Source organism: Sparassis crispa (genome assembly GCF_003851025.1).
Source record: "Sparassis crispa DNA, contig_000006F, whole genome shotgun sequence".
Lineage (NCBI taxonomy): Eukaryota > Fungi > Basidiomycota > Agaricomycetes > Polyporales > Sparassidaceae > Sparassis > Sparassis crispa.
This window is the reverse complement of record NW_020939753.1, coordinates 1,857,245-1,883,057: the sequence shown is the minus strand read 5'-3', so window position 1 is coordinate 1,883,057 and position 25,813 is coordinate 1,857,245. Positions and strand designations below refer to the sequence as shown.

The 25,813-nt window shown below is 54.9% G+C and overlaps 8 protein-coding genes across 8 annotated transcripts; 4 read left to right on the top strand and 4 right to left on the bottom strand.

Annotated features, from left to right (window-relative positions):
- Nucleotides 1-9,089: 9,089 nt before the first annotated feature.
- SCP_0706520 (hypothetical protein) lies at nt 9,090-9,918 on the top strand (the record flags this gene model as incomplete). The annotated part of the gene is made up of 2 exons (XM_027760577.1): nt 9,090-9,228; nt 9,290-9,918. 2 exons carry the CDS (start codon nt 9,090-9,092, stop codon nt 9,916-9,918), a joined length of 768 nt encoding a protein of 255 aa, XP_027616378.1.
- Nucleotides 9,919-12,424: 2,506 nt separating this feature from the next.
- On the bottom strand, nt 12,425-14,249 carry SCP_0706510 (hypothetical protein; the record flags this gene model as incomplete). Its single annotated transcript, XM_027760576.1, has 6 exons — nt 12,425-12,715; nt 12,794-12,843; nt 12,907-13,137; nt 13,205-13,443; nt 13,501-13,671; nt 13,738-14,249. The coding sequence occupies 6 exons, from the start codon at nt 14,247-14,249 to the stop codon at nt 12,425-12,427; spliced, it is 1,494 nt and encodes a 497-aa protein (XP_027616377.1).
- Nucleotides 14,250-15,103: 854 nt separating this feature from the next.
- SCP_0706500 (NAD(P)-binding protein) lies at nt 15,104-16,547 on the top strand (the record flags this gene model as incomplete). Its single annotated transcript, XM_027760575.1, has 9 exons — nt 15,104-15,249; nt 15,302-15,372; nt 15,430-15,461; nt 15,515-15,729; nt 15,788-15,862; nt 15,930-15,988; nt 16,047-16,178; nt 16,243-16,425; nt 16,483-16,547. The coding sequence occupies 9 exons, from the start codon at nt 15,104-15,106 to the stop codon at nt 16,545-16,547; spliced, it is 978 nt and encodes a 325-aa protein (XP_027616376.1).
- A 395-nt stretch (nt 16,548-16,942) lies between these two features.
- Nucleotides 16,943-17,992, bottom strand: SCP_0706490 (Oxygen-dependent coproporphyrinogen-III oxidase; the record flags this gene model as incomplete). Its single annotated transcript, XM_027760574.1, has 1 exon — nt 16,943-17,992. One exon carries the CDS (start codon nt 17,990-17,992, stop codon nt 16,943-16,945), a length of 1,050 nt encoding a protein of 349 aa, XP_027616375.1.
- Nucleotides 17,993-18,723: 731 nt separating this feature from the next.
- Nucleotides 18,724-19,897, bottom strand: SCP_0706480 (predicted protein; the record flags this gene model as incomplete). Its single annotated transcript, XM_027760573.1, has 3 exons — nt 18,724-19,115; nt 19,209-19,661; nt 19,717-19,897. 3 exons carry the CDS (start codon nt 19,895-19,897, stop codon nt 18,724-18,726), a joined length of 1,026 nt encoding a protein of 341 aa, XP_027616374.1.
- Nucleotides 19,898-20,917: 1,020 nt separating this feature from the next.
- On the bottom strand, nt 20,918-21,893 carry SCP_0706470 (Microtubule integrity protein; the record flags this gene model as incomplete). Its single annotated transcript, XM_027760572.1, has 6 exons — nt 20,918-20,971; nt 21,026-21,133; nt 21,234-21,549; nt 21,609-21,646; nt 21,700-21,806; nt 21,878-21,893. 6 exons carry the CDS (start codon nt 21,891-21,893, stop codon nt 20,918-20,920), a joined length of 639 nt encoding a protein of 212 aa, XP_027616373.1.
- A 1,234-nt stretch (nt 21,894-23,127) lies between these two features.
- On the top strand, nt 23,128-24,251 carry SCP_0706460 (hypothetical protein; the record flags this gene model as incomplete). Its single annotated transcript, XM_027760571.1, has 2 exons — nt 23,128-23,931; nt 23,988-24,251. The coding sequence occupies 2 exons, from the start codon at nt 23,128-23,130 to the stop codon at nt 24,249-24,251; spliced, it is 1,068 nt and encodes a 355-aa protein (XP_027616372.1).
- Nucleotides 24,252-24,955: 704 nt separating this feature from the next.
- SCP_0706450 (hypothetical protein) lies at nt 24,956-25,493 on the top strand (the record flags this gene model as incomplete). Its single annotated transcript, XM_027760570.1, has 3 exons — nt 24,956-25,207; nt 25,262-25,435; nt 25,485-25,493. The coding sequence occupies 3 exons, from the start codon at nt 24,956-24,958 to the stop codon at nt 25,491-25,493; spliced, it is 435 nt and encodes a 144-aa protein (XP_027616371.1).
- Between the last annotated feature and the right edge of the window lie 320 nt (nt 25,494-25,813).

Here is a 25,813-nt window from a genome sequence, read left to right as displayed (position 1 = left end):
AAAGGGGAAAGTAGGAAGGAAAAATGTCTTAGGACCTTCATGTCCAATAGCATAAAGTGAGCAGGGAGAAACAGGGAAGACAAAACTCTTAGGACCTCCATGTCCAATAGCATAAAGCGAGCAGGAAGAAGTAGGGAGAACACACTTTCCGAGTTTTTCCCATCCAATAGCATAATGTGAGCGTCAGGTGACACATTCGGCCAACGTTCTCGGATTCCATCTTAGTCACATGACTTCTTCGTTGAGCACTTCACTGGTGGTTACGTGTTCACAAGCCAAACACTTTTGGTGCATGACACTGCCTTTATATATATATATATATATATATATATATATATTGTCTTTACATCAAACACACACAATCTACATTGAACACTCACAATCTACATGTACACTACTAAGTGAAATCGGAATTGGCGTGCAGATGCAGCGCCAACTTCTCACAAGTACTGTATTATTACGACCACTCTAGTGCATCGAGTGTGACATGTGACCAGAAGTCTCAGTCCGGTGCCATGGCAGGTGGCTCGGAGATGTGTGACATGTTGACCTGATGGTGGTGCAGGCAGCGAAAAATGGGTGTAGGAGGCCCGGAAAGCCCGAAAACTGGTGTGACATGCCGCTGTCAGGCAGCGCAAAGCCCAGTAATACTGTGACACTGGCCAAATACTGGCGAGGATGGGGGCTGTGTTATGCGTGACTGCCGGAGTGGTCATAATGATACAGTATGTTTCCTGCACTTACGTGCACACAGCGTAGCTAGGCCCCACTTTTCTGAGAGTGTGGACCTCTGCTGCCTGATGTTCTTTCAGTCCCATTCTCGCCTGTTAGACAGAGTGCTTAAAGGCATATTTTTTGTACCTACCATGTTAGAAAGTGCGGGGGCTCGCAGCCCTGTTGGGAAGTGAGGGATTTGATCTGAGAGAATCGGACTAAATGCAAAGGTACAAACTGCACTGACAGTTGGTTGCAAAATGATAGGTAGCATTGCTGAAGTTCAGTTCGGTCCAGTTCAGACGTCATTTTCTCCGAACCTGAACCTGAACCTACAGTGAACTCGCCGAACCAGAACCAAGCCTGAACTGTAGGTTCGGAATCAGTTCGAACCTTTGAACCTGAGGTTTTTCAATTTAGCAATTCTAAGGACAATGAGGGCCTCCCACCTTTACTCTACATGCTTATTAGTATTGTTGGTGCATTACCCACCAATCAAAATGCTCTAGTGAAATGTGTAAAATGGTAATCTCATATTTGACCATAATTGAGTATTACATAAGATATGCCACACAGGGTAGGTTTCTGCAATTTCGGCAGAATATAAGAGACTATAGTCAGCACATGTACTTTCTATATCATTTTGCAGTCTTTAGTTGCATTGACAACTTTCAAAGTCAATAAGGTCACCCATATATTTGGTCTTTCTAATGAGTTCTAGCCTATAAGGTTTGAACCAGTTCATGCTTGAACCGAACCTACCCAGCAGAGGCTGAACCAGAACTAGAACCAGAACTGAACCTGAGTTCAGTTCAAAGGTTCAGGGTTCGAACCTAGGCTCCTGCTCATCCGGCTCTGGGAGGTAGGGGCCCTTCCTAGAGTGCAGCACGAAATTAGCCACACATTAGCCACTGATCATGTGCAAGTTTCAGACTCCCCAATTCTAATCCCCCTTACCTCCCTACACCGGCTGGCAGAAAACATTGGTAAACAATGGAGCTCGGCACGTGGACGCCTCCGTTTGGCAGGTGCTCTGCCGATTTTCAATGCGTCAGATGCATTTATGCGTTTAGTTCTTCCTGGCCACACCACCACCTTCATCGCATCCTGGACTCAAGCTTACTGAGGGCATCTGGCGATAAACCACCTCTCCCTTCCTTGGATGACATCTGGAGCAAAACTTTGCAGCATCTGAAGCGTCAACCATGTCTATGGCAAGCCCGAGTTGTGCAGGAAGTTTTGAAGGGTGAGAAAAATGTGATATGCGTCGCACCTACTGGATCCGGGAAGACGCTAACGTTCTGGATGCCATTATTATTTCACAAAGATGGCATTCAGATCGTTGTCGCTCCATTGAATGTCCTCAGAACTTAGAATGAAGCCGAGCTCACAGTGCTGAGAATTAGTGCAGTTGCCGTGAGAGCGGAGACTGCTACTGCACAATTATTTCAGGTAAAGTGTTATATATTGATGGATACTTGAACTTCACTGAATCGAGCGCACAGGAAATTGAAGACGGCAAGCACTAAGCCATAGTGGCAAATCTCGAGGAGCTCATGAAAGATGGTGGTGAATTTGAGAAGTTATGGAAAAAGCCACAGTTTGTTTCACGTCTAATCAGCATTGTATGAGATGAAACACACTGCATAAAAATTTGGAGCAGCTTTCGCCCCGAGTACAAGGATACACATCGACTGTGATTCTTGCTCTCACATGTGCCATTCCTCCTGGCTTCAGTGACTCTACCCGATCCTATCCATGTGGATGTCATGTGCCCTCTTCAAATTCAACTCGCCCACTGCACAGTCATCCGACGCTCAAATGACTGCCTGAATGTGCACCTAGTCGTGCGCAAGATCTGTCACCCTCTCAACAGTTTTGATGACCTGGCATTCCTTATTCCTCCTAACTGGAAGCCTGGAGATCGCATCCCGAAATTTCTAGTCTTCTTTGACAACATTGACGAGTCAATAAAAGTGGCTGACAAACTTCGGGTGTGACTACCTCTTGAACATCGCAACAATATAGTTTGGTTCAATTCCCGCATAACTGAGACTTTCAAAGATGAAGCACTGGGCAACTGTAGGAAGAGTGACCTGTACGGATTGTACAGTACTGATTCATTCGGTATGGTGAGTGTATTTCACTGATACCAATGAAATACGGCTCATTGGAATGCACAAGGGTGTCAATATTGCTGACATTGAGATCATAGTCCAATGGAGGATGTCGTGCGACATGAACACACTGTGGCAGCATTTCGGGTGTGCTGCATGCAATCTCTCTCTCCAGGCAATCACGATCCTGCTGGTTGAATCAAAGTATCTTGATCTAAGGAGCATTTGAAGGCGAAAGGTAAGGAAAGGACCAAAACAACAGCAGCTTTAAAATAAAAGGTGAATGAGCTGATGCAATGCAATATGAAAGCTGCCCAAATAGCAGTCCGTAGTACTCCTGGGCATCATGAACCTGAATGCGCAGACAGTAACTTTACTGTTGTAGAGCCGATAATGACAGAGACAGAGGATTCGCCACATAACAAGACACAAGAGTACATTGACAGCTTGCGTGCCGAATATCTGCAGGTGGAGAGGGTGACAAAGGCAAGTGCGCATGTTTCATCGAAAAAGCCTTCAGATGCCGATATTCCACTGGAGCTGGATAAATTTATCAATGCTGCAACATGACCATTCAAATGCTATAGAATTCCTATGATGGCCTACTATTCAAATGACAAGACAGGTAAGCACAAAGTTGCACACTTACATGTGGACTGTGAGTACTAACTGTTTACCTGATCAGAATCTGACCATCAGTTGTGTCGTCCTGACTTACCAGGAGGGTGCATGCGATGTGCTGCAGTCAAGTCCACCATCTGTTGTGCTCTTTGTACACCTGCGCACTTCACAGATTGTTTTGCAGACTTGTTAGTCTCAGTGAACCACATTCCCACAGTCCATGCCTCATGTGTTGAAAAAATCTACACTATGTCCACTGACTGGAGATCGCTTTGGAGAAGCAACACTCAAGAACTTAGGTCCAGCCATAGTTTTACCTGATGGTGCTTTGCAGCGTCTCATTGATTGTGCTCATGCTCAGAAGATCATAACAGTGGAGGATATTGCAAGGGAGACAAAATGGAGGAAGGTCCATGACTATGGTGATGTGGTGCTGAAGATTATACACAAGTACGTTATAATGTCGAGACTTTTCTGGCCCTGGGTCTCATCCTTTTTTAAGGTACTATCCTCCCAACACCCCGTTTGTGTCGGTGCCACTTCAGCCTCATATGGAAGCACAGAACACAGCCGCTCAAAATCCTTCAGTGTTTACCATGATAGTCCATACTCCTATGATGAGATGTTATAAATGTGGAGCATGCAGCACTGTTGGGCACAACCGTACGTTGATGTTCACACTTGTCAGACTTCAATTCTAACTCCTCATGCAGGAAGAGTCAAAAATGTCCTCGGCATCCAGAAAGTCATGAACATGCTGCAGCAATTTCAACAAATGCCTCACCACCAGCACAGGTGATTGCAGGATTAATTCAGTTGCCTGCAGCCAAGGAAAATGAACCGACATCAATTGACAGTGCATATTACACGCCTTCATCAAGTGCACATGCTGTCATTCAATCCAATGCTATCACTCAGTCTGGCATTCTTGCTCCTATTCCACCTGCTACATTTTATGGATGGGCTCCTACTGTGCCGTTTTAGTAAGAACAATTGAATAGACCAAATTTGTAGCTACAGAGGTGCTTCTACACTTAGATCTTCCGCGCTTGCATGTTCCACTCCACTTTCTATCTTCTCTGTCTCACGTTCTGCAGTACCATTGAATAGCAGCTCGATACCCTCCGAAACAAAGTCTTTGATGGTAAATACTGCTATCCGACCAGGGTGATGTTCATTGACCGCTTGTTCCTGCATATAGATTCCCAGTGACTTGAATGTTTTGAACATGTCTTTTGTAGCATGTGCCCACGTTAGACTATTCAGGTGAAGGTTCCACTCAATGTTGCACATGCAACTGCGATACACCAAGATGTTAGGTGACTCTGTTAAAATTCGATCTTTTGTGTAGTTTGAGCCTTCTCCACTGTAAGTGTCCTACCATCAAACAGAAGTTCAGCATTCACAGTACATGGTTACAGAAGGTGTCTAGCTAACTAACACACCTTTGTGTATAGGTTCCCAAGTTCTACTAACCAATCAACTGCTCGAAATTGATCTGGTTTTCATGTTGGGTTAACCAAGATATTGTAATGAACTGCATGCCTTAATTCTTTCGGATACACGAAGTTCACGTCAGTCAGGAATTTGATCATCTGATTTGCATACTTATGCTTTCCAGTTGCTTTAAATAGTGCAATCCATGGTGGAAATAGTGTTTCAACCCGACCAATATCACCTGCATTCATGGTGTATGCAAGTTCTTCATACAGCAGAAGATACTGGTGAAGCAAGAGTGTGTTCTCATGCTTCTGATCCTGTATGGCCTGTGAGCAGCAGCGTAATGTGAAGATGTTGGTGTTTTCACCTGCTACATGATCACATGCCAATGAATTTGCAAGTTTCTGAAGGTTCTGAAGGGTAGGCTTTGTCTCCACAAAATCTGGCAGACTCTTGATTTTATTGTTCAATTTTGTAGCCTCAACTCGCCAGCAATCAAGTCGCAGAACTGTGCCAGCATGTCCAATTACCTCATGCATCTGTCAGAATTTTAGATTAGTGCCAATCTTTCCTGTTTCTTTTGGTCACAATTTGCCTATATAAGCCATCAGACTATTCTCGTCATGATGAGATGCCCACAGTTCGATCCCGATGTGCCATATAGCATCCGCAGCTGCCATCTTGAAGTGGAACAAACCAAGAACAAAGACCACAAACTGGCACTGTCACTAGTTGGTAGATTCCAGTGAGCGAGTCTTCACAACAGACTGAACTCGTTCACAGGTTCCCAAGTCACCGTGGATCAGAACAACATAGTCTGTCAAGTCTACAAGATCGCCATCACCAAATTTTTGACATTCTGGATCGGTTGGATCACCCACACCTCCTTGGTTAAGTAAGAGGTTTTCTATGGCCTTGATGTTTTCATCCACCCCTGACTGATTGATATCCATTGCATGTGCAGGCAGATATTGTAGCATTTTGACAGGTATTAACTCCACAGATTCAGGAAGAGGTAGAGCCGCTCGAAACTGATGAAAGTATTCAGGCCCATGATGAACCAGATCGTATTGAAAGGAATTTCCATGCATTAAATTGACCTCAGCGTGTTAGACCTGATAGATGCACCGCCTCGGAATGCAGTGTGAGAAGATCTTCAAACCCGAACTTTTGTCCAGATACTCGCAATGCTAGGTTGAGCAGAGACTTCTCCCAAAGCTCTCGGGAACATCGTAAGTCTTCCTTCTTTACTCCATGGTCCAACTGAAAGACCAGTCCTGACGTAAGGTGCAGCAGGTTGTCAGTTGATTTCTCAACTGTCGGAGTTAATGTATTTAACTTGACATCAAAATTGTCATAAGCATATGTTGCCGTGAGCGACTGTGCAAGTGTACGAATTCCTTGAGCACTTTCTCTTGAAAGAGATTTCACAGCATTGTTGATGGAGTCTGGGGAGATAGAAATCCCCATGTGCGCCAATGCCTTGATGACTTATCGGGGGTGTTGCATGCATGCAGAAAAATCCCGATAATTGCTTGAAGTGCATCGCATTGCTGGTTCTGAGCATGCAGGACTACGGATATAATGACCACTGCCTTCTATTTTCATGCAGAGAATTCAATTCCAGCATCTTGACTAGGAAATTTTGAACTCACAATCATTCTGAGCCCTTGCCGACACTCAAGGTTGATTCTTGCCTGCCACTCTCTTTGCGACTCTGCTGACTGCTTGATCTGCCCCTCATCGGACTGTATCACATCACCTAACCCCAGTGCTGCCCAATAGTCTGCCTCATCATCATCTTCCGCATCGCCTTCCAACAATTCACCAGGTGCAGACAGTGTTTCACCTCTTTCCTGCCTGGATAGCAAGAATCCTACAAAATCCCACAAACTGGGTGCGAGCCATTGCATGTCCATGGCCATATCTTGGATGCAGAAGTCTTGGATCTGTTCGGAATTGGTGTGGAATGCACTAAAGTGTAAGCTGTGCTTCTTTGCAGTGAGATGTTGCACTTCGGTAAAGTAATAGTGCTTGATAGCATTGTGTGCCCATTGACAAGTTGAGACTGCCATCCTATCATGGAAGAGAAGGGCTGATAGAAATTGTGTGGAGTTCTGCAGGACATTCTTGAGCAAGAGGTGATCCTCAAAGTCTGGATGAGTCAATAGAACAACTAGAACTTCACAGACCGTGTTACACGGCAGCAAAACACGAGCGTCAAGTCAAGTCATCACAAGACGAGGTCTTAGTCCAAGACACAAGTCCATTCAAGAGACACTTCTGGTGATGTCCTCGCGCTGATGGTCGATCAGAGTTTGTTCTTATGACTCGCAGTAGCTGTCTGCTACTAACGGTCGATCTCAGTCAGAGGTAAGTGAAAAGCTGGTTTAATGGTAACCAGGTCGATATGGGGATCCAGCTCGACGAGGTCAACTACTTATACAAAAGGTATCCGCAGTACTACGCAGTAATACGGGATCATTCATTGGCTAGATAAGGTGAAATGATGTCTGGGCAAGGTAACAGCGAGGAAGTAATATGTATGGGAAAGCTGAGTAAGATTGTGAGAGATAATCAGTACTAATGGGGAATAACAAGTTGTGTATCAGAACGAGGTAAAGATGAGGCATACATGCACGATTTGCATGTGTGATAAGAAGAAGGTTCGGAGTTGGATCTAGTGTAACTCTAGACTAGGGGTTCTGGACATCTGGGTAGAGAATCGGAGGTTGCACTCCAATGAGTCACGTGGTGGATCACATGGTCTGGTAAAGTAAAGGGAACGAAGAAAAGAAAAAGAAAAGACGTGCCATAACTGAGGAGTATTGTAACAGACCATAGTTTGATAGCAGTTGAAGGCATTCAGTAAAGCATCAAGGGTGTGTATGTTCAGCATGAGTCAAAGCAAGAAGATATATTCACTATTGTTGAGCACAGTGTAAATAGTCAGTGTGCACCACCAATGTGCCACTGAACGCGACAAGTTGAAGATCAGTGGAGCGCCTGCCAAATGGGAGTGTCCACATGCTGAGCTCCATTGTTTACCAATGTTTTCTGTCAGCTGGCGTAGGGAGGTAAGGAGGATTAGAATTGGGGAGTTTGAAACTTGCACATGATCGGTGGTTGATGTGTGGCTGATTTCGCACTGCACTCTAGGAAGGGCCCCTACCTCCTGGAGCCGGATGGGCAGGAGCCTGGTTCGAACCTTGGTCCTGAACTGAACTTCGGCAACACTAACGATAGGCCATTTGGACCCGCATCATCGTGGCGTGGCTTGTTTGTACTTACCCCCAAATTCTTGCTCGGAGAGCAAGCTCTCCCGACCCAAAAGTGAAAGTGTCCTTTTTACACAGTTGTTGTGCGCTATTTGTTTTGTGGCAATTCTGTCCGCTCCCATCTCCGAGCAAGTTCCGCCGCCACCTGGCGGCCTTTCGAGTATAGTAATTTTTCTGCCGAGTGTCACATCACTTCTGTAGCACCAGGCAGTCGACGAATATTCTGCGCCATTCTGTCGACCGTCATACTGCACACGCCATATACTGTCTTCCATTCTCTGCCATATGGGCGACCCATACTACCGTGAACATGTCCCGGAAAACAATACGAGACATGGCGCCCCTCCTAGTCACCAGCAAGGCCAGTGCGGAGAGACTGGTGCTGCGGCTTTCCTACTCACAAGGAAACTACATGCCAATCAAGGGCATAATGGCTCACCTGAACTCACATACAGCTACCTCCAATGACATTAGTTCGCATGGTCTGCCAGCTTGAGCCAGGTTTCATGCAACTTCACCAGTGCTGCACCAGAGTCGGAGCTGCAGGATGTGCCGTATTGTGCATTCACTGATGCCAGTGACCCTTGCAACATCAGATTTTTCATATGCACAGACATAACAGCTACAAGAGCTTTCTGATCTCGAGAAATATGTTGACAGTTCCCCATATTTGAGCACTCGCAGCCAAAGCGCGTGGATTCTGGATGTAGCGCTGTGCTCGGCTAGGGAAATTCTACTATATTTGGGGTAAGTACAAACAAGCCGCACCGCGATGATGCGGGTCCAAATGGCCTATCATTTTGCAACCAGCTGGAAAGTGATCGAGGTGAAGAGCGATGGAGATGATCTCGTCAGGGGGCACATTCCTCTTCTGGTGGATTCATGAGATGTGGCTTACTTTACAGGGACCATCCGCGACATGATTTCGCTGCTTGGCGTGCTCTGCAGGGAGGCGGGGAACGCTGTGAGCGGCCCACGCCACCTGCTGCGCAAGCTCGAACCAATCGAGAACTTGAAAGGTGTCCCTTTTGTACGTGCGTGGATAGACTGCTATCGTTGTCAGTGTTTTGTCCGCTATACGCAGCTGGGATCACCCTGACTGGAAGACCCCATGCGCAGGTCATTTTCGACTCTGGCTGCACGGTGTCGAGCATGGCGACATCAGTCTATCCAACCTCATGTACGACCCAGACATCCAGCGTGGCATGCTGAACAACTTCAACCTCGCAGTCATTCATGAAGGACCTGGAGAGTGCACGCCTGCTGGGAAAATGCGCATGGGAATGGTCTCCTTCATGGTGTTGGATCTTCTGACGCCGGGCTACTATGGTGGCAAGATCGCCCGCCTATACCGCCACGACCTCAAGTCATTCGTGCTCCCCTTCGCCCTTTTGCGCAGTTACAGCACTGACCAGGATGCCCAGCTGGACGCTTGGTGCACGAGCAATTACGACCGGTGCTGCCAGGAAAAATCCGATTTTCTGATCACACATCTCTATAAGGCAGGGGCGCTACATGCTTGCGAAGCCATTTGGAGGGGAATTGGGCTCGCTGCCTTTAGCTGGCTTTATTACAGCAAGCTCACGATGCATGAGAAAGAGAACACGGAGCTGTGGTACGGTCCTTCCGAGGACTCGGCCCACAAGATGCTCAAGATGTTCGAGAAAAAGCTGGCAGCATCCTTGTGTACCCACCCTGTTGCCGGACTTCGCTTTGAACTGCTTTCTGACGCTCAGTTGCGTCTGTAGAGTTGCTTCGTATGTCCATCAGTTGTAAGTATGTTCATTTCGTGGTACGCGCGTCGGAATACATTTCCTGTACTTGTGTGCGCACAGCGTAGCTAGGCCCCGCCTTTCTGAGACTGTGGACCTCCACTGCCTGATGTTCTTTCAGTCCCATTCTCACCTGTTAGACAGAGTGCTTGAAGGTATATTTTTTGTATCTACTGTGTTTGAAAATGCAGCTCGTAGCCCAGCTGTTGGGAAGCGAGGGATTTAATCTGAGAGAATCGAACCAGGACGCGCGAGGTACAACTGCCTATCTATTAGCAAACGGCTGCAAACTGCACTGAATAAATGGGCGCGGATGTCTGGCGCTCGCGATAGGACATGCGGCAACCCAAGTCTTCCAGCCGTTTGCTAATCGATAGGCGGCTGCTGAAAATGATCACACAGTCGGCTAAGGGTGAAACCTGGGATCAGCATCGGCATCGGCCCCGTCCAGGCGCTTGAGCGGCAAGCGCACTTCACCCGAGGACCCCTGACAATAGGTGGAGAGGCCTGATCCAAAATTCCGAAAATCAGCCCCAAACATCCGGAGAAATTTTGTGATTTTTTGGCCCATACTTCCGGATGAGATCAGACCTTCGTCCAATTTTTGGGCTCCTGTCCGGGGTACCGCATCACGCTTTTCGGCAGCCGACCGCCTATATAAGGCAGGTATGGGTGCTTCTGAGAGGCGGCGGCTCCGCCACCGGCTCGAGGTCGGTGCTTGTCGGCTTCTGGGGCGTGGATGGCCGGCTGAGGATCAGGCCTTCGCCGAAACTGACAGGAACTGCCGGACATGAGATCACCTCCGGAGGCCTTCAGGGCCCTCCGACATCCGGATGAGATCAGGCCTAAGGCCTCAAAAATCCCAAATTTCGTCCGGATAAGTCATCAGGCCTCTCCACCTATAGTCAGGGGTCCTTTCACCCGGCACTATGGTCCAGGTGAGGCGCCGTAAGAGAAAAGCACCCAGCCACCAGAGCCAAAGAAAGCCAAACATTATCGGTTCTTCTGAATATTAATTTCGATGTCCGACCATGCATGATATTTTTTGGCACCCGCCTAACGATTAGCAAATTGCTGTAACTACACGGCCATCCCTTGGAGGGCTGTTAATCAGCTAAAACCGATAAGATGATGAGTGGTGCCGGAGGATGCTCCGGAAATGTTCGGATGACCTTAGCCAGAGAGTGAATATGCATATCCCGGGACCCTCTCGAGACCCACCTCTGATGGGCAGATGATCGAAGGGGTCTAGCTGAGCTGACCGTTCAGCGCCACGCCAGCCAGCTTACGGATCTTGAATTTTGTGCAGCCGAACAACTGTTAGGTGCCAAGCGGGCCGTCTGTTCGGGTTGACTGGTTTTGTGCTTGCCGAATTTGCCCGGCTTGAGCCCGACGGGGATTTCAGAAAAATAATTTGCACCAAAATATATTTGTTGCCTCGACTACACAATACATGTCTAACTATGTAACAATAAAATACTCTGGTAACCATCCATGCACGTCGTGCAAATGTCAACAAGAATCCTGCCAGGACAGTGGGGCGTAAGTAACCACTCATGCCGGCTGTGACGGCGGGGCATACCTTTCACAACCTTGTGCAGAGTGCAAACCGCGCGCTGAAAATTTCTGTTTGTCGAAGGCCAAGTCAGTGTGGTGCCGCTGTGACCTGAAAGAGGACCGCAGTGCTGGCCCCAAAGCTGAAAACTCCCACATCACCTCCAGCAGCACGATCTCCACTGCCTCCGCCACTGCCACCTTTGTGTTCATCAAAGCATCGAGCAAATGAATGATGTACTTACTAACTCCATCGCCACTGTCTTAGGGTGAGAAGTCGACACACTTGAGTTCGAGAGGTTGTGGGCTCAAAGGAAGAGGTGGTCAGAACGTGAGCTGGCGCCTTCGAGAAGATATATTTATGACTTTCCAACTCCGCTCGGTTCTCGCTCCAGGCGAGCACGGCATGGTCGGCTGTGGACGCAGTCAAAGGAAGCCTGAAGTCAAACCTTCCCTTGGGCCCGTCAAATAAATCAGCTCAGCTTTTTTTGAGACCATAGCTGCCAATGTCTACTTATTTGAAACAAGTGCACAACATAATTTTTCTATCTAAAGTGAGGAGCATACCCCGATGATCCATAGATCACCTCCCGATTCCGAGAGGTGACGGAGACCTGGCTCGCGTCGCTTTTCGTAAGAGGCGACAGGATGTCCCCATAAGCTGAATGCCAATCAGGCCATCCTCAGGTGCGGGATAAGCCGCCGGCCAGGCTTTCCATCAGCCCAGATCGTGCTGGCGCTCCAGGTGGGTTGATCAGCCCAAACAGGGTTGGGCGTGTATCAGAGGAGGAATATCAATACACCAAACGGGCGCGTCCACGAACGTCCAACCCCCCCCCCCCCCCCAAAAAAAAGAAGAAAAACCGAACCCAAGTACAGATAAGACACACCGCCAAAGCCCCAAAGTCCAGCCACGTTTCCAACCCACTCACAGATCCCGCACAAGCCGCTCCGACACCCGCTCGTTCCGCCTCCACACCTCGCGCTTGTACGCCTCGAAGCCCGCGCGCGGGCGCACCCACCCCGCCGCGAGCATCTCCCGCACCGCCGCGCGCACCCGCGCGGGCCCCCCGTCGTCGTCGAACGGCGCCGCGTCCCCGGTGCGCAGCGCCCGCAGCGCCGCGACGTCGTGCATCGCCGCGGGGCGCGTGATCACCGCGCGCGGATCGTCGAGGTAGCCGTACGCGCGCCGCGTGCGGTTCGTGACCAGCATCGGGATCTGCGCGAAGCCCAACAACCGGGTCATCATCATCAGCGGGAGTTAACTCAGATCTCGGGGCGCGGGGGATTGACTGACGTTCAGCTGCACCGCCGTCGAGGTCGTGAAGCTCGCCTGGTTATCGTAGTCTAAACGCACAGCGAGATATCCCGGTCAGCGACGCGCGCGGAGCCACGGTGTACAGCACTTACAGCCGAACTGCGAGAACGCGGGGAGGAGGACGTCCGCGCCCGCGATGAGCGCGTAGAACTCGGGGTAGTCGAGGTCGCGGTGCACGCTGACCACGCCCGCGAGCTCGCCCGGGACCTCGATCTCCCCCGAGCCGACGAGGAGCAGCTCGAACCGCGCGCGGGGCGCGTGCGGGTCCGGCGCGAACGCCGCGCGCCCGTCGAGCGGGAGGTAGCCCCACACGCCGGGGTCCACTGGACGGCGCGCCAACGGTCAGCGCCCCGTTCGCCCGACATAGCGGGACACACAGAGCGCACGCACCTGTGAGGTCCGCGATGAGCTCGCGGAAGATGGTGTCGTAGTCGCGGCGGTACGCCTCGAACGTGCCCTGGATGACGGCCCTGGCGAGCGTGCGGTTCGCCGGCGGCGGGGGGAGGTGCGGGAGGTCGAGCACGGGCACGTGCGTGTCGACGGCGACGTACTCGTACCCCGCGGTGTAAATGCGCGGGTCCGGATCGTCCGCGAGGCCCGCGAAGAGCCGGCGGTAGCCCTCCGTCACCCTGCGCGCGCAAACGTAAGAAGAGGCGAATCGACCGGCGCGGGAGAGAGAGACGCACTGGTCGCCGAGGGTGAGCACGCGGAACGCGCCGCGGCGCGCCCACTCGGTGATGTGCCCCTGCCACTGCGTGTCGTCCCTGACGCTGTGCGCGAAGCACACCAGCTGGAACTTGTGCGCCTCGTCCCGCGCGTCCCACGCCGCCAGCAGCGCCTCCGAGAACCAGTTGATGCTGCCAACAAATCAGCGAGCAACCCCAAAATTCCGGGTATGGAGGGAAAGGGGGGGAGAAACTCACTCGAGCTCGCACGTCCCGAAGACGACCATGTCGATCGCGCCGTCGCCCGTGACGTCCGAGAGATCCGGCACGAGGCGCTCGATGGGGTAGTGCGCGCCGTGGTGCAGCCCGATCTCGTCCGCGACCTCCTGGAAGCGGTACCCGTACGGCGGGGAGTACACGCTCACGCTCGCGCCCGCGCCGCGCGCGCCGAGCTTGCCGAACACGCGCTCGAGCGTCGACACGAGTGTGAGGTACACCTCGAAGTGGTGCTGGTACCCCGAGGCGACGGCGATGCGGGTGTGCCGCACGGGCATGCGCGCGACCTGCTGGTCGTCGAGCGGCGCCTGCGGGCCTGTGCTGGACTGGGGGCGGCGGGTGCATTGGTAGTCGGGGAGCCACGCGGCGAGGAGGCTGCCGGGCGTGGAGGGGTGCTGGGTCATGCGGTGGAGGAGGACCCAGGAGCCGGCGCAGAGAAAGATGAAGGCGACGAGGAAGGGGGCGGCGCGCCGCTGGGTGTAGTGCGAGGGCATGGTGGCGGATGAGTCCCTCATGTGGGCGGGGGCAGCGAGAGGAGTGTGCCACTTCTTGTACCGCCCAGCGTTATTGCCCGACACACAGGGGTGCGGAACCAAACCGCCGCGGGGGCCTATATATGGTAAGAAAGAGTGCAGCCAAGTATCCTGGAGGCGCAAGATTCCGCCGCCGAGGAAGATGTCGTGTTGTCTGGAGCCTGCGGCAATGCTTGATTGTCCTCCAAGCTCGCCCCGTCGACCGACGTTTTAGGCGTTTCCGAGTAGTACTTAGTACTTGAGTTTGAGGGGCCGGCGTTCTGGCCCCTCTCGGAGACCAGGGGAGAATGTACCTGTCGATCGCACACACACCGTCAGTCTGTCCCCCAAGCTGACATTGCGACGACGCGGGGAGACTCCGTCCACTATTCAACGGTCAATCTGTCTCAGACGGATGCAGGTAGAGATCCGCCACACAGCGGCATCGATCGAACTGGCGATTCGCGCACAGAGTACTGGCTTCGTGCAGCACTAGGACTGTCAGAATCGGGATAGCGGACATGACGCGTGCAGAGGACGATGACCGACCCTCTTTGGGCGGCGGACTTTCAAATGGGGATGCTGAGAGTCTAACCTGGTCGTCGCACGCAGTCCTAGGACATGGAAGGCAGGCGTGCCGCTGTCTCCTCAAAGACCGGTCGTCATTCAGACGGTGCGGATAGCCATTCCCAATCTGGACTTCCTCGGCGTGGTCATTTCGACCGCCCCTGCCGTCTGCGACTACCCCTGTCCCTCTGCGAGCTACAAAATGGCTTGGCCCCCGGGCGGGTACGAGGAGAGCTCTCCTACTCCATTCCTGCACTTTCCTCACCATAATGTCTGTCATCCTCGTCACCGGAGGCACCGGCCTCGTGGGCTCAGCCATCAAGCATGTTATCGAGGAGGAGCCCGAGGGGTCGCGCTTTGGCAAGAAGCCCGGCGAGAAGTGGATCTTTGCCACCCATGCCGAGGCTGACTTGAGGTGAGGGGTCATCCACTCTGATCTCTGTCGTCCTCGCGAACATCGAGCGCAGGGACCCGGAGCAGACCAGGAAGCTCTTCGACAAGTACAAGCCCACCCACGTCATCCATCTCGCTGCCATCGGTACGTGCCCTCCGCTCTCGCATCGCGAATTAACGCGGATCGATCTCTCCCCCGCAGTCGGCGGCGTCTTCATCAACATGAAGTTGCAGGTCGGTCGTGCTCCCCTCCTCTCGCGCATTGATATCGGCTCACACGCACGCAGCTCACCTTCCTCCGGGACAACGTCCTCATCAACGACAACGTCCTGCACACCGCGTACCAGCACGGCGTCACAAAGGTCATCTCCTGTCTCTCGACCTGCGTCTTCCCGGACAAGGTGTCGTACCCGCTCGACGAGACGAAGATCCACCTCGGGCTCCCGCACGAGAGCAACTTTGGCTACGCCCAGGCGAAGCGCCTCGTAGACGTCCTCAACCAGTGAGCGTCCCCCCCCCCTCGGGCTCTGGAACAGACTGTTGACGCGCGCGTTGCGCAGCGCGTACAAGGACCAGTACGGGTGCAACTTCACCTCCGCGATCCCGACGAACATCTTTGGCCCGGACGACAACTAGTGAGTCGTCCGCCCCACGCCTCCCTGTTTCCACGTTCCCGCGCGCTCACGCGGCTCCGCGCGCCAGCGACCTCGAGTGCGCACACGTCATCCCCGGGCTCATCCACAAGTGCTACCTCGCGAAGAGTACGCGCTTTTCGTTCTCCTATCGCTGTTCGTGCGCGGCTGACCGTACGTGGCGCAGAGCACGGCACGCCGTTCGTCGGGGCGGGCACGGGGCGGCCCCTGCGGCAGTTCATCTACTCGCGCGACCTCGCGAAGCTCTTCATCTGGCAGCTGCGCGAGTACGACGACGTCGACCCGCTCATCCTCTCCGGTGCGCCCCTCCTTTCGCATGCACTCATTCGCTTTGCGGGGCTGATGCGCGCGCGCGCGCGCAGTGGGGGAAGACGAGGAGATCAGCATCAGGGAGGTCGCGGACGTGATCGTGAAGGCGCTCGATTTCAGGGGGGAGTACAGGTTCGACGCGACGCTCGCGGACGGCCAGTTCCGCAAGCCCGCGTCGAACAAGAAGCTGCTCGCCCTCGTCGGCGGCGACTTCCAGTTCACGCCGTTCGAACAAGGTGCGCGCCCCGCTGCTTATTTATTCATTTAAGCTGATTGATGATACTTTCACACAGCGTTGCACGAGAGCGTCGACTGGTTCGTGAAGAATTACGAGAGCGCGCGGTGCAAGGGACATTAGAGCGGGAGTTTTTTTTCTTTGTGCGGACCCGGTGTGGGACAGCGAGATATTTGTACCGATTTTTACGTGTTTTGCTGCATATATATGCTTCTCCCAGCTTGCATCAGAATGCTATTAGCTGGCGACTGGCCGGGATGGGACACGGCTAGCATCGTCGTATTCTCCAGGTTACTGTGACCAACTGCGACCTACCGCTTCTTGACCTGCTGCCCAACGGTCGCAGCAGCCCCAATTTGCTCGATCCCATCATTACGGAGAGCCCCTGTGGAAAGGGTGCAGCAGCCAAGTGGGGCTCGAGCCCGTCATGGAGGAGAGAGGTCAGTGGCAATAATAACACATCCGTGGTCTAAAAGTACACCAATTTTGCGATCTTCCGTAACCGCCCTCGCACCGCATCACGCCCACTCTCTCGGGTTCTTCAGCACCTCGACGAGCTCGGCCTCCTCCGTGCCCTCGGCGCCCATGTCCGTCTGGTACTCCCACCGCGCGGTCTCCGGCAGGCTCATGAGGATGCTCTCGATGCGCGCGCCGGGCGTCGCGAGCCCGAACTTGGTCCCGCGGTCGTACACGAGGTTGAACTCGACATAGCGCCCGCGGCGCAGCAGCTGCCACCGGCGCGCGCGCGCGTCGCTCGGGGTCGCGCACCGGCGCGCGAGCACGGGGAGGTACGCGGGGACGAACGCGTCGCCGAGCGCGCGCACGAGCGCGAAGATGGCGTCCTGCGTGCGCGGGCGCTGCGCGTCCGCGGGCCCGGGGAAGCGCTTGTGCGGCTCGCCGCTGAGGTCGTCGAGGAAGACCCCGCCGACGCCGCGCGTCTCCTGGCGGTGCGGGATGTAGAAGTACTCGTCGCACCACTTTTTGAACGCGGGGTAGACGGCGGCGCCGTGCGGGGCGCACGCGGCCTTGTGCGTCGCGTGGAAGTGCTGCGCGTCGGGCGCGTAGAGGTAGAACGGCGTGAGGTCCGCGCCGCCGCCGAACCACCACGCGAGCACCTTCGGGGCCGCGGCGCCCTCGGCGTGCGGCGCGGCGAGCTCGAAGTAGCGGTAGTTGGCGTGGGTGGTGGGCGCGTGCGGGTTGCGCGGGTGGACGACGAGGGAGATGCCCGCGGCGAAGAAGGGCAGGCTCTCGCCCGTGTCCGGGATGTTCCCGTGGTCGGCGCGCATCTGCTTGATCGCGGCGGGGGGCAGGAGGCCGTGCACGACCGAGATGTTCACCCCGGCCTTCTCGAGCGCGAAGTGCGCGGCGGCCTCGGGGGTGTACTCGGCGGGGTCCACGGCGAAGACGCAGGAGAGGCCGCGCCCGCCCTGCGCGCGCACCCAGGAGTCGCGCTTGAACGGGGGCGCGCTCGGGTCGAGCTTCTCGAACGCCTCGACGATGTCGACCTGCAGCTTGGAGATGTAGTCCTCCACCTGCTTGCGCATGGGCACGGGAGATGCGGTGGTCATGATGCCCTTTTTTTTGCTGCGAGGGCGAGGGCTAGTTGGTGGTCGGAGAGGGAGCGCTGTTCGTGAGAGTGCAAGAGCAACTTGAGAGGGGCCTATACCTTATCGATTTATGGGTCCATCACCGTTGGAAGCAGAAAACGCGGCCTTGACCGGACGCCGAGGCGACTCGCGACCCCACGTGACCCGCGCCCAGCACGCGTCCGTCGGCAAGTAGCCTCGCGTCGCGTCGCGCCACCCTCCTCCCGCTCATAGGTCTTCAAACATGTCGGTTCAGTCATCCTTTCCCGACATACAAAATAATGCAAAATGTCCTCTCTCGACATTTTATGTACTTTTAAACCTCTTGGTAAACGTGCATTACAAACTCCCGATGTATTCGGCCTTCTTCTCGCAGTAGCGAACGCACGCCAGACTCGAAGCCAACTCGGATCTGGCCTCTGGCAGCGGCACAATGCTCTTACATCAAACTTTACCTTCCTGATAACACCAGCGCCACATGGTACATCTGCTGCGGTCTAGGTCCTGACGACGTCGCAAAAAACGTGGATTACAGCAAAAAGCTGGCAGAATATTCGTGCGCCGTCTTCTTGTCGCACAAAATGACGCAGGCCTCGCGTATTGTGAACAGCAAAATGATAATAATAACACCGCTGCGTCTCGACAACTACGTGTCCGACCGAGACCAAATGCGTGCAAAACGTGTCGCGTAAAGTCTGCAAGGCAAAAAACGTTCATCGCGGCGAATACACCGGGGGAGCCTCCGCCGGCGCCGAGGAGCCCTGCCTCCTCTCCGACATCGACAGCCGACGCTCCCCACCGCCAGACACAACAGGTGCCGCAGCACGCCCGTCTCTCTCCCGGGGTCCCACTTCCAGAACGCAATCCCCACTGGGCTGCACGACCCCAGTTGATCGGGCCATGTCGTGGGGCACAATGTGCGTAGCCGCGCCGTCTCTAACTTCAGGATCTGAAGCGACAGGTGTCTCCCACATCCGCACCTCGGGGCTCCGGGGCGCGGGCGCGGGGCTCTCGATCGCGCGCTTTCCGCTGCTGTTCGGCGGGATGGGCTCGCGCTCGGGCGAGTCCTCCCCGATGGTATACGGGGTGGGGACGAATGGCTTCTCTGCGAAAAAGAAAAAAAAAGAAAACACGCGCGCATCGTCGTCAGCGCCGCACGTCATCGGTAAAAAAAAAAAAGCAAAAAGGGGCCACACACCCTCGTCATGCTCGCCCATCTCGTCCCTCCTCCGCGCCCCGTCGCGCCGGCGCGCCCTCCGCCTAAAGTAGAAAAACATGCCCAGCAGACCGAGGACGTTCACCAAGAGCGCGACGCTCCCGATCACAGCGCCCACAATCGCGCCCGCACTCACCCCGTGCGCCCCCGGCGGGCCGGAGATCGCCCCCTCCATCACGACCAACTCGTCCAGCATGTACGGGTACGCATCCGGATCGGGCACCTTCTCCACCTCGATCACGAGCTCGTGTGGTCCGGGCGGGAGCGGCGGCGACTCGTAGAACCCCACCTGCTTGGCGTGCGCTGCGCCGAGAGGCGGGGTGTATTGCACTGCCGAGGCGCTGTCGAGGGTGTACGACGAGATGGGGAGCGTGCCCGACGCGTTGGCGGGGAGGACGACACCGAATACGGCGATTATCATCGCTTCGCCGTCGGCTGGTCAAAGCGAGTCGGAAGTGAGCAGACAGACGAGGAGAGAGGAGGGACGCACGGACGGTGAAAGCGTACGTCGCGGACGCGTTCGCGGCGAGCCCGAGCGTGACCGTCCCGTTGTTCGCCACCGCGCTCGGGTAGTCGCTCGGCGCCCAGTCCCCCGCGTACTGGATCGCGCCGCTCTGGTCGTCGATGAACACGAAGCTCGGGCCGGAGGGTGCGGAGTTCGACGAGCTCATCGTCACGGACGCGCGATTCCTTCTCGACGCAGGAGCGGCGCAGCCAGGTCAGGACTCGCTGCCCTTAGTAGTTGGGGTGAGGAACGACCACGGACTCGTCAACCCACCGCCCAGCAGGGCGTAGCGCCGCACCGCATCCTGCTCTGTGCTCTGCAGCGAGCGACCGGATCTCAAAAGACCCGCAGATGCAGCTGCGATGATGGCCCAGAAATAAAGATAGCTTGGCCCTCCGCCTTCTGTGCTTCTGAATCTTCTTGGGCGCACGATGTGCTTGAGGACGAAGAATGGAATAACGCCCGGGGAGTCTGGAATGTGAGGCCCCAAACGTGCTAGCAGATGTTCGTTCGCGCCCGGAGCCTGATCTCCTGCTCGCTACTTATCGAGCGCGGGCGGCGACAATCAGTGTATGCCACGAGTGTCCCTGAACTCGTCTTCTTCGCCGAGATCCTGCAAATATCTATGGAGGGATGATCAATAGGGCAGGACGAGCCCGAACGGAACGATCGTATAGACCACTCACCGATGTGGGGCACGGAGGACAACACTAGCGCTGTGGGCGCATGAGAAGGACGAAGTAGCGGAGAGATCCCGACGTACCTAGTAGTGTAGGAGGGGTTCCGCCGGCACGTGTCGTAGCCACTTTTGCAGCCTGGTATGTACTTACCGCTCTGAATGGATCTGAAGCGAGACTGCGAGCAGAGACACGAAGCGTAATGGGGGGAAAGCGAACCGCGAGCCTGCTAGACACGATCGCGCACCGATCATGCACTGGCACGATCGGCTATCTGGCGCCTCGTCGACGCCACTCACCGGCGAGTCATCTCGCGTGCGCGCAGGCATCTGAACATCTGGAAGTGCGAAACTTGCACGAATCGCGGCAGCATCAAAAAGATCGGTATATCATACTAGAGTATGGATAGACAACGACGAGACGAGAAACGACTGACTAAATGGGATGATAATACCGGGTACAAAGCGAGTAGGAGAGATGCATTATTACTTCGGGTGGATTGTGGATGCTTAGAATGTTTCTTCTTCGTCTACGGTACCTGGTTCGGGCACCTCAAAGCCCTCCTGCGGACAAGTCAGTATGAGCGGCGTGTGAGAAGATCAGGATGACGTACGAACCTCAGTCGAGTACAGGATCTTTTGGACATCCCGTAGCAGCGGGTCGTCTTTCCCTTCAGCCTCCAACGTTTCCAGCTGTTGCCCCACGATAATCTCGATATCGCGCAGCTAATCCCACCGCGACCGTCCCCACCACCACCAACACCACACCAACAACGACACAACGCAAGCATCAGCACGCGTCCACCGCACACCAGTGAGCACGCACCTTCGAGAAATAAAAGTCCCGCTCCTTCTCCAGGCCCTCCAGATGCCCCGACATCTCCCTGAGCTGCGTCTGCAGATTCTGCACCTCATTCGGCTGCGTCGAACCCGCACGTCCGCCGACGGGTGTGCGTCCGCGCGGCCGTGCACCGCCGACGTTGAGGGAGCTGCCGGAGCGCGACGAGGACGGTGCGAGGGGGGCGATGGTCGCGGGCGGGTCGGCGGGGGCACCCTTTCGACGCGCGACGGGGTCGTAGCCCTGGCCGCCGTAGTTGGTGTCCCAGTAGCGCTTGCACCACTGCATGAACTCGAGGTTGTCCCTGTGCGCGTGGGTCAGCGGAAGGGGTCAGTGCGCAGATCGATGAGATGGCGGGCGCACTGCATTTTGCACTTCACGAGCTTCTCTACGGGTATTGGCTGGCGGACAGGGTCAGCAAACGGCGCAAAATGCAGTGGGATGCGTGGCGGACCTTGTCGACCTTGTGCGCCCTGAAGACGTTCTGGAGGATCTTGAAGTTGGCGATGAACTCGTACTCGTGCTTCGCGTTCATCTTCACGCGGGACATTGGAACATCACCTACGTGGCACAGGTCGCGCTGCCGCGGTTATCCGGGCTGGAAACGAGCGAAAGTGCGGTGGATTACTGACCATAGACCGAATCCATGATTTGGCAGTACGCGCCGCCGCTTCCGCACTGCTCGACCTTGGTGTAGTTGATCTGGAGCAGGTCGTTCACCCATGCCAACAGTTCCGTGCGAGATTCGCCCATTGTCGCGCGCAGAAATAGCAGAAATTGTGGATTGGAGAGGGGAAAAGCGAGCGGATGGTGGATGATGAAGATCAAGCGAACCTCGGCGCTTCTTTCGCGCGGCCACAATCTCGCGCAACTCCGAACCTGCTCGCTCCGTGACCGCGACTACTTACCACCAATCTCCTCTCTGCGTTCAAAATTCTGAACATAAATCTTCGTTACGGATACTCGGAAGAGAAAATACTGGGGAAGAGGGATAATCTAGGACGTCTCGGTGAGTGCTTGGAGCCAAAAATTTCCTGCCGTGGAATTGTGTGGCGCCAAATGGATATCGTTGCAATTCGTGCTTGAGATACCCATATGCGCAGGGTCCTACCGTTCTGTTTGAAAGCTGTCGCAGAGCTTCTGCGCTTTGTCCAGAATTTACGGCTTTGCCAAGCTGCATGATCGACAAAGGAGATGAGCCATCTCGTATGGACCACTCTCGCTTTTCGCCGGGAAAACACACATTGACGCAGCAGACAATGGACTACGAGCACGACAGGGGGTCAGGCTTGCCACAAAGATGCGATTGTCCTCGTGGTTTCCATCGTTCTCGCTCCTCGCCACAGAAGGGCAACGACGTTTGATTCTTGCATGGTTGCGATCAGCCTGACGTGTTGGAACAACATGAGCCCTTGTTTGTCGTGTGTACTGGCTGTCAGAGAAGGCTGAATAGTCTGTTTGATCGATAGTCACGTCATATTCACAACCTTGGTGGCCCGTTGACTCCCTCCTTCCTGCAGGTAATTCTTGGCATTATAGATAATCAAGGGAAAACATACGAAGCAATAAACGACGTTCTAGAAATCCTGATGTGAGTCTTCAACGCTTCTTCGTTATTTTGGGGCGCGGTGCATGTTGTGATGGTTGCTGGAGGAATGGTCTGCAGACGTAACGTTGGTGTTGGAAGACCCAAAGCGTCTTCAGGAATTCGCCCAGAGATGTGATGCATTATTGAATTGACGTCGTGGGCTGTTAGAGAATCCGAACGAACAAGGGCCCATTCGACCGATAGTCGCGTTGCACTAAAAGTTGTGTTGACTCTTACTTCGCGCCGCAGATCGTTCTGACCCTCGCCTATCTATAGAACAATCTCAAGGCTACAATGACCGCGCTTCCGGCTGAGCTATGTAACCAGATCGTCCACTACTCGTCTCAACGCGATCTCTTCTCGCTGTGCCTGACTTCTAAAGCGCTACAACGCGCTACCGAGGCGCGGATATACGAATGTATCTTTCTCCGCGACATGGGCGTAGCGTATCGCGCGTGCCGTGCGATAGTCGGACGTGGTGGCGTGCGCGGAGCGTACGTGAAGCGCTTCTGGTTCTCTCAGGACACCCGGCGCCTCCCGCCGCGTACTATGGTGCAGCTGCCGCCACAATTCTGGCAGGCCGTGCAGGACGCGCTTACGAAGATGGTCAACCTGGATTTCCTGCTGCTCAACGACCCGGCGAATGCAAACACGTGGGTGCTCAGCTCGCCCACGTACAAGTTCCAGCTGCGCGAGGCCAGCTTCCAGCTCCCCTGGGACGCGGAGATGGTCGCGTTCCTCCAGACGCAGAATAGGCTCCGCGTGCTGCACACGGAGGACTCGTTCGAGGACGGTCCGCTTCCCGCTATCACACCCGGCAAGCTCCAGTCGCTGCAGGTGTACAATGGGCCAGTGCTTGTCGTCGCGGAGCTCATGGCGTGCCCGCTCACGCATCTGCAGATCATGCTCGAAGAGGACACCGCGGTGCTCCTGGGTACGGTCGTCACTGATCTCGGCAGGTCGATGAAGACGCTGCGGAGTCTCAACGTTGCGTTCATGCCGGAACATTACATGCTCGAAACGCTCCAGCTCATCTCGACGTCCGTGTTTGCACCCACATTGCGCCACCTCGGGATCCTCCCGATTCCATACGACGACGTAAGTGATTGACCCTACCGCACGTGCATGTAGACTGACTGGAAGGCAAACCACAGCGCAGCGAAGTGCACCGGTGCCTGATGCGCCTGCCGGCCCTGCACGTCCTAGAGGTGGACGTGTTCAACTGGGAACCGCAGCCGGTAGAGGTGTTCCAGCGGATGCTCGCGAGCGAGCTGCGGATCTACTGCCCGTCGCTGCGCTATGTGTCGTTTTGGGTCGGGCAGCACCACCTCATCTGGCACTGCGTGGACGAAGAGTGGACGAGTTGTCACTTCTCTCCGCGGCACCCGCAGAACGAGACGCTGTGGCGGACCGTGTAGGAGGCGTCCGGTGATGGGCGGTGCACCGATGGTCAAGTTGGACGTCGGAGCGGTGCAGCCACGGTGTGTGTGTGGCACTGTGTGCGGTGGCTACGGACCATAGAGACTATTTCCGGCCTAGTATTTTGACTCGAGTGATCAAGTTCGTGTATGTGGGTGGCCGTCCGCGCGTGGTGCCGCTGACTGGCGTATTTCCCCACCCCCGCAGGTACGAGCGTGTGTGGTAGATGCGAGGCAGGAGTATGTGTCCTCGGAAGCGAAGGTCCGGGCGAGGGCATGGCGATGACTCACGGAACGAGATAATCTTGGGACTATCAGCGATATTTCTCTGATACGAACGTGCGGCGTGTCGCAGGCTGGTTGTTCTCCGCGCCCGTGAAATAGAGGACTTGACTCGTCCACCCGGATCTGGCCCGTCTATCGCACTCGCGGTACTGGTGGACGCCCATTGTGCGCAGGCGCCAAAGCGTCCTGTGATCAGGCCGGCAATCCCCGAGCAGGATCGCGTTGCTTTGGCCATCTGGAGCGCCCATTCACCATGGCAGACGCGTGGAAGAAGCAACCAGGAGTTGATTATTCCATCCTCTGTCCCAGCATGGAAGGCGCGACGGACCAACCGCAGTCAGTGGCGCCGTTCATATACCAGTGCCACCATCTCCTGCTTTGTCCCAGCCAAAGCACGCCCCCAGTCCCAGCAGTATATCATGGCTTCTCTCTGCCTCTCTCCTTCCTCATCCTCCTCTTCTTCCTCTTCCACAGCCTCCTGCGCTTCCTCCTCCTACGGCTCGCCACACATGCATCCGACGCGTCCGACACGGCCCTCCGCTGGTACACCCGCAATTGCCTCGCTCCCCAGCTTCGCGCACTCGCTGTCCTCGTTTCCGACGATGACTGCTGTCACGAACGACATGGTGCACTACGGCTCCGGGCGTGCCAAACGCGCCAGCGAAGCCAAGGTAAGCCCGGTCCCTTCGGCCACACGCCACAGCATGCTGAACCCGCGCCCACAGCTCAACACCGTCCTGCGCCGGACTCAGCGACGGCAAGACACAGGCTATCCCGACTCCCCTGCGCGCGACTGCAGTCATAGCGTGCCGAGTCTCGAGCCACGTGCGCCGTGTGGCGCAGCCCCAGCTCAGGGCGAGGACGACGATGCGATCGTCGTGGCGACCAGGAAGCGCAAGGTAAGTAAGCATCTCCGCGTCACCGTGGCGTTGTATTGAGGTTGCCCAGGTCAACTGAGGACGCCACCTTGTGGACCCGACTGATCTCTATTATACCCTAATTGGATCCCAAGGCGGCGCAAGCGCTCTGCGAGGCTCGCGACACGACCTTATGGCTTATTCCACACCTATCATACCTATGCTCCGCACGACAACCCTACTCACTCTCTGGCTCTAGATCTGGCTCTCTATGCATCGTTATTCGTTATTTGTTGACCGTCTCTCGTCTTGGTCTCGTCCGTTCCTAACACCAAAACATTTGTCGTCACGACAGCTAGTACTGCATTCTTCATGTTCGTTCAACTAGGTAATGTACTTATACAGGGTATCAATAGCAAA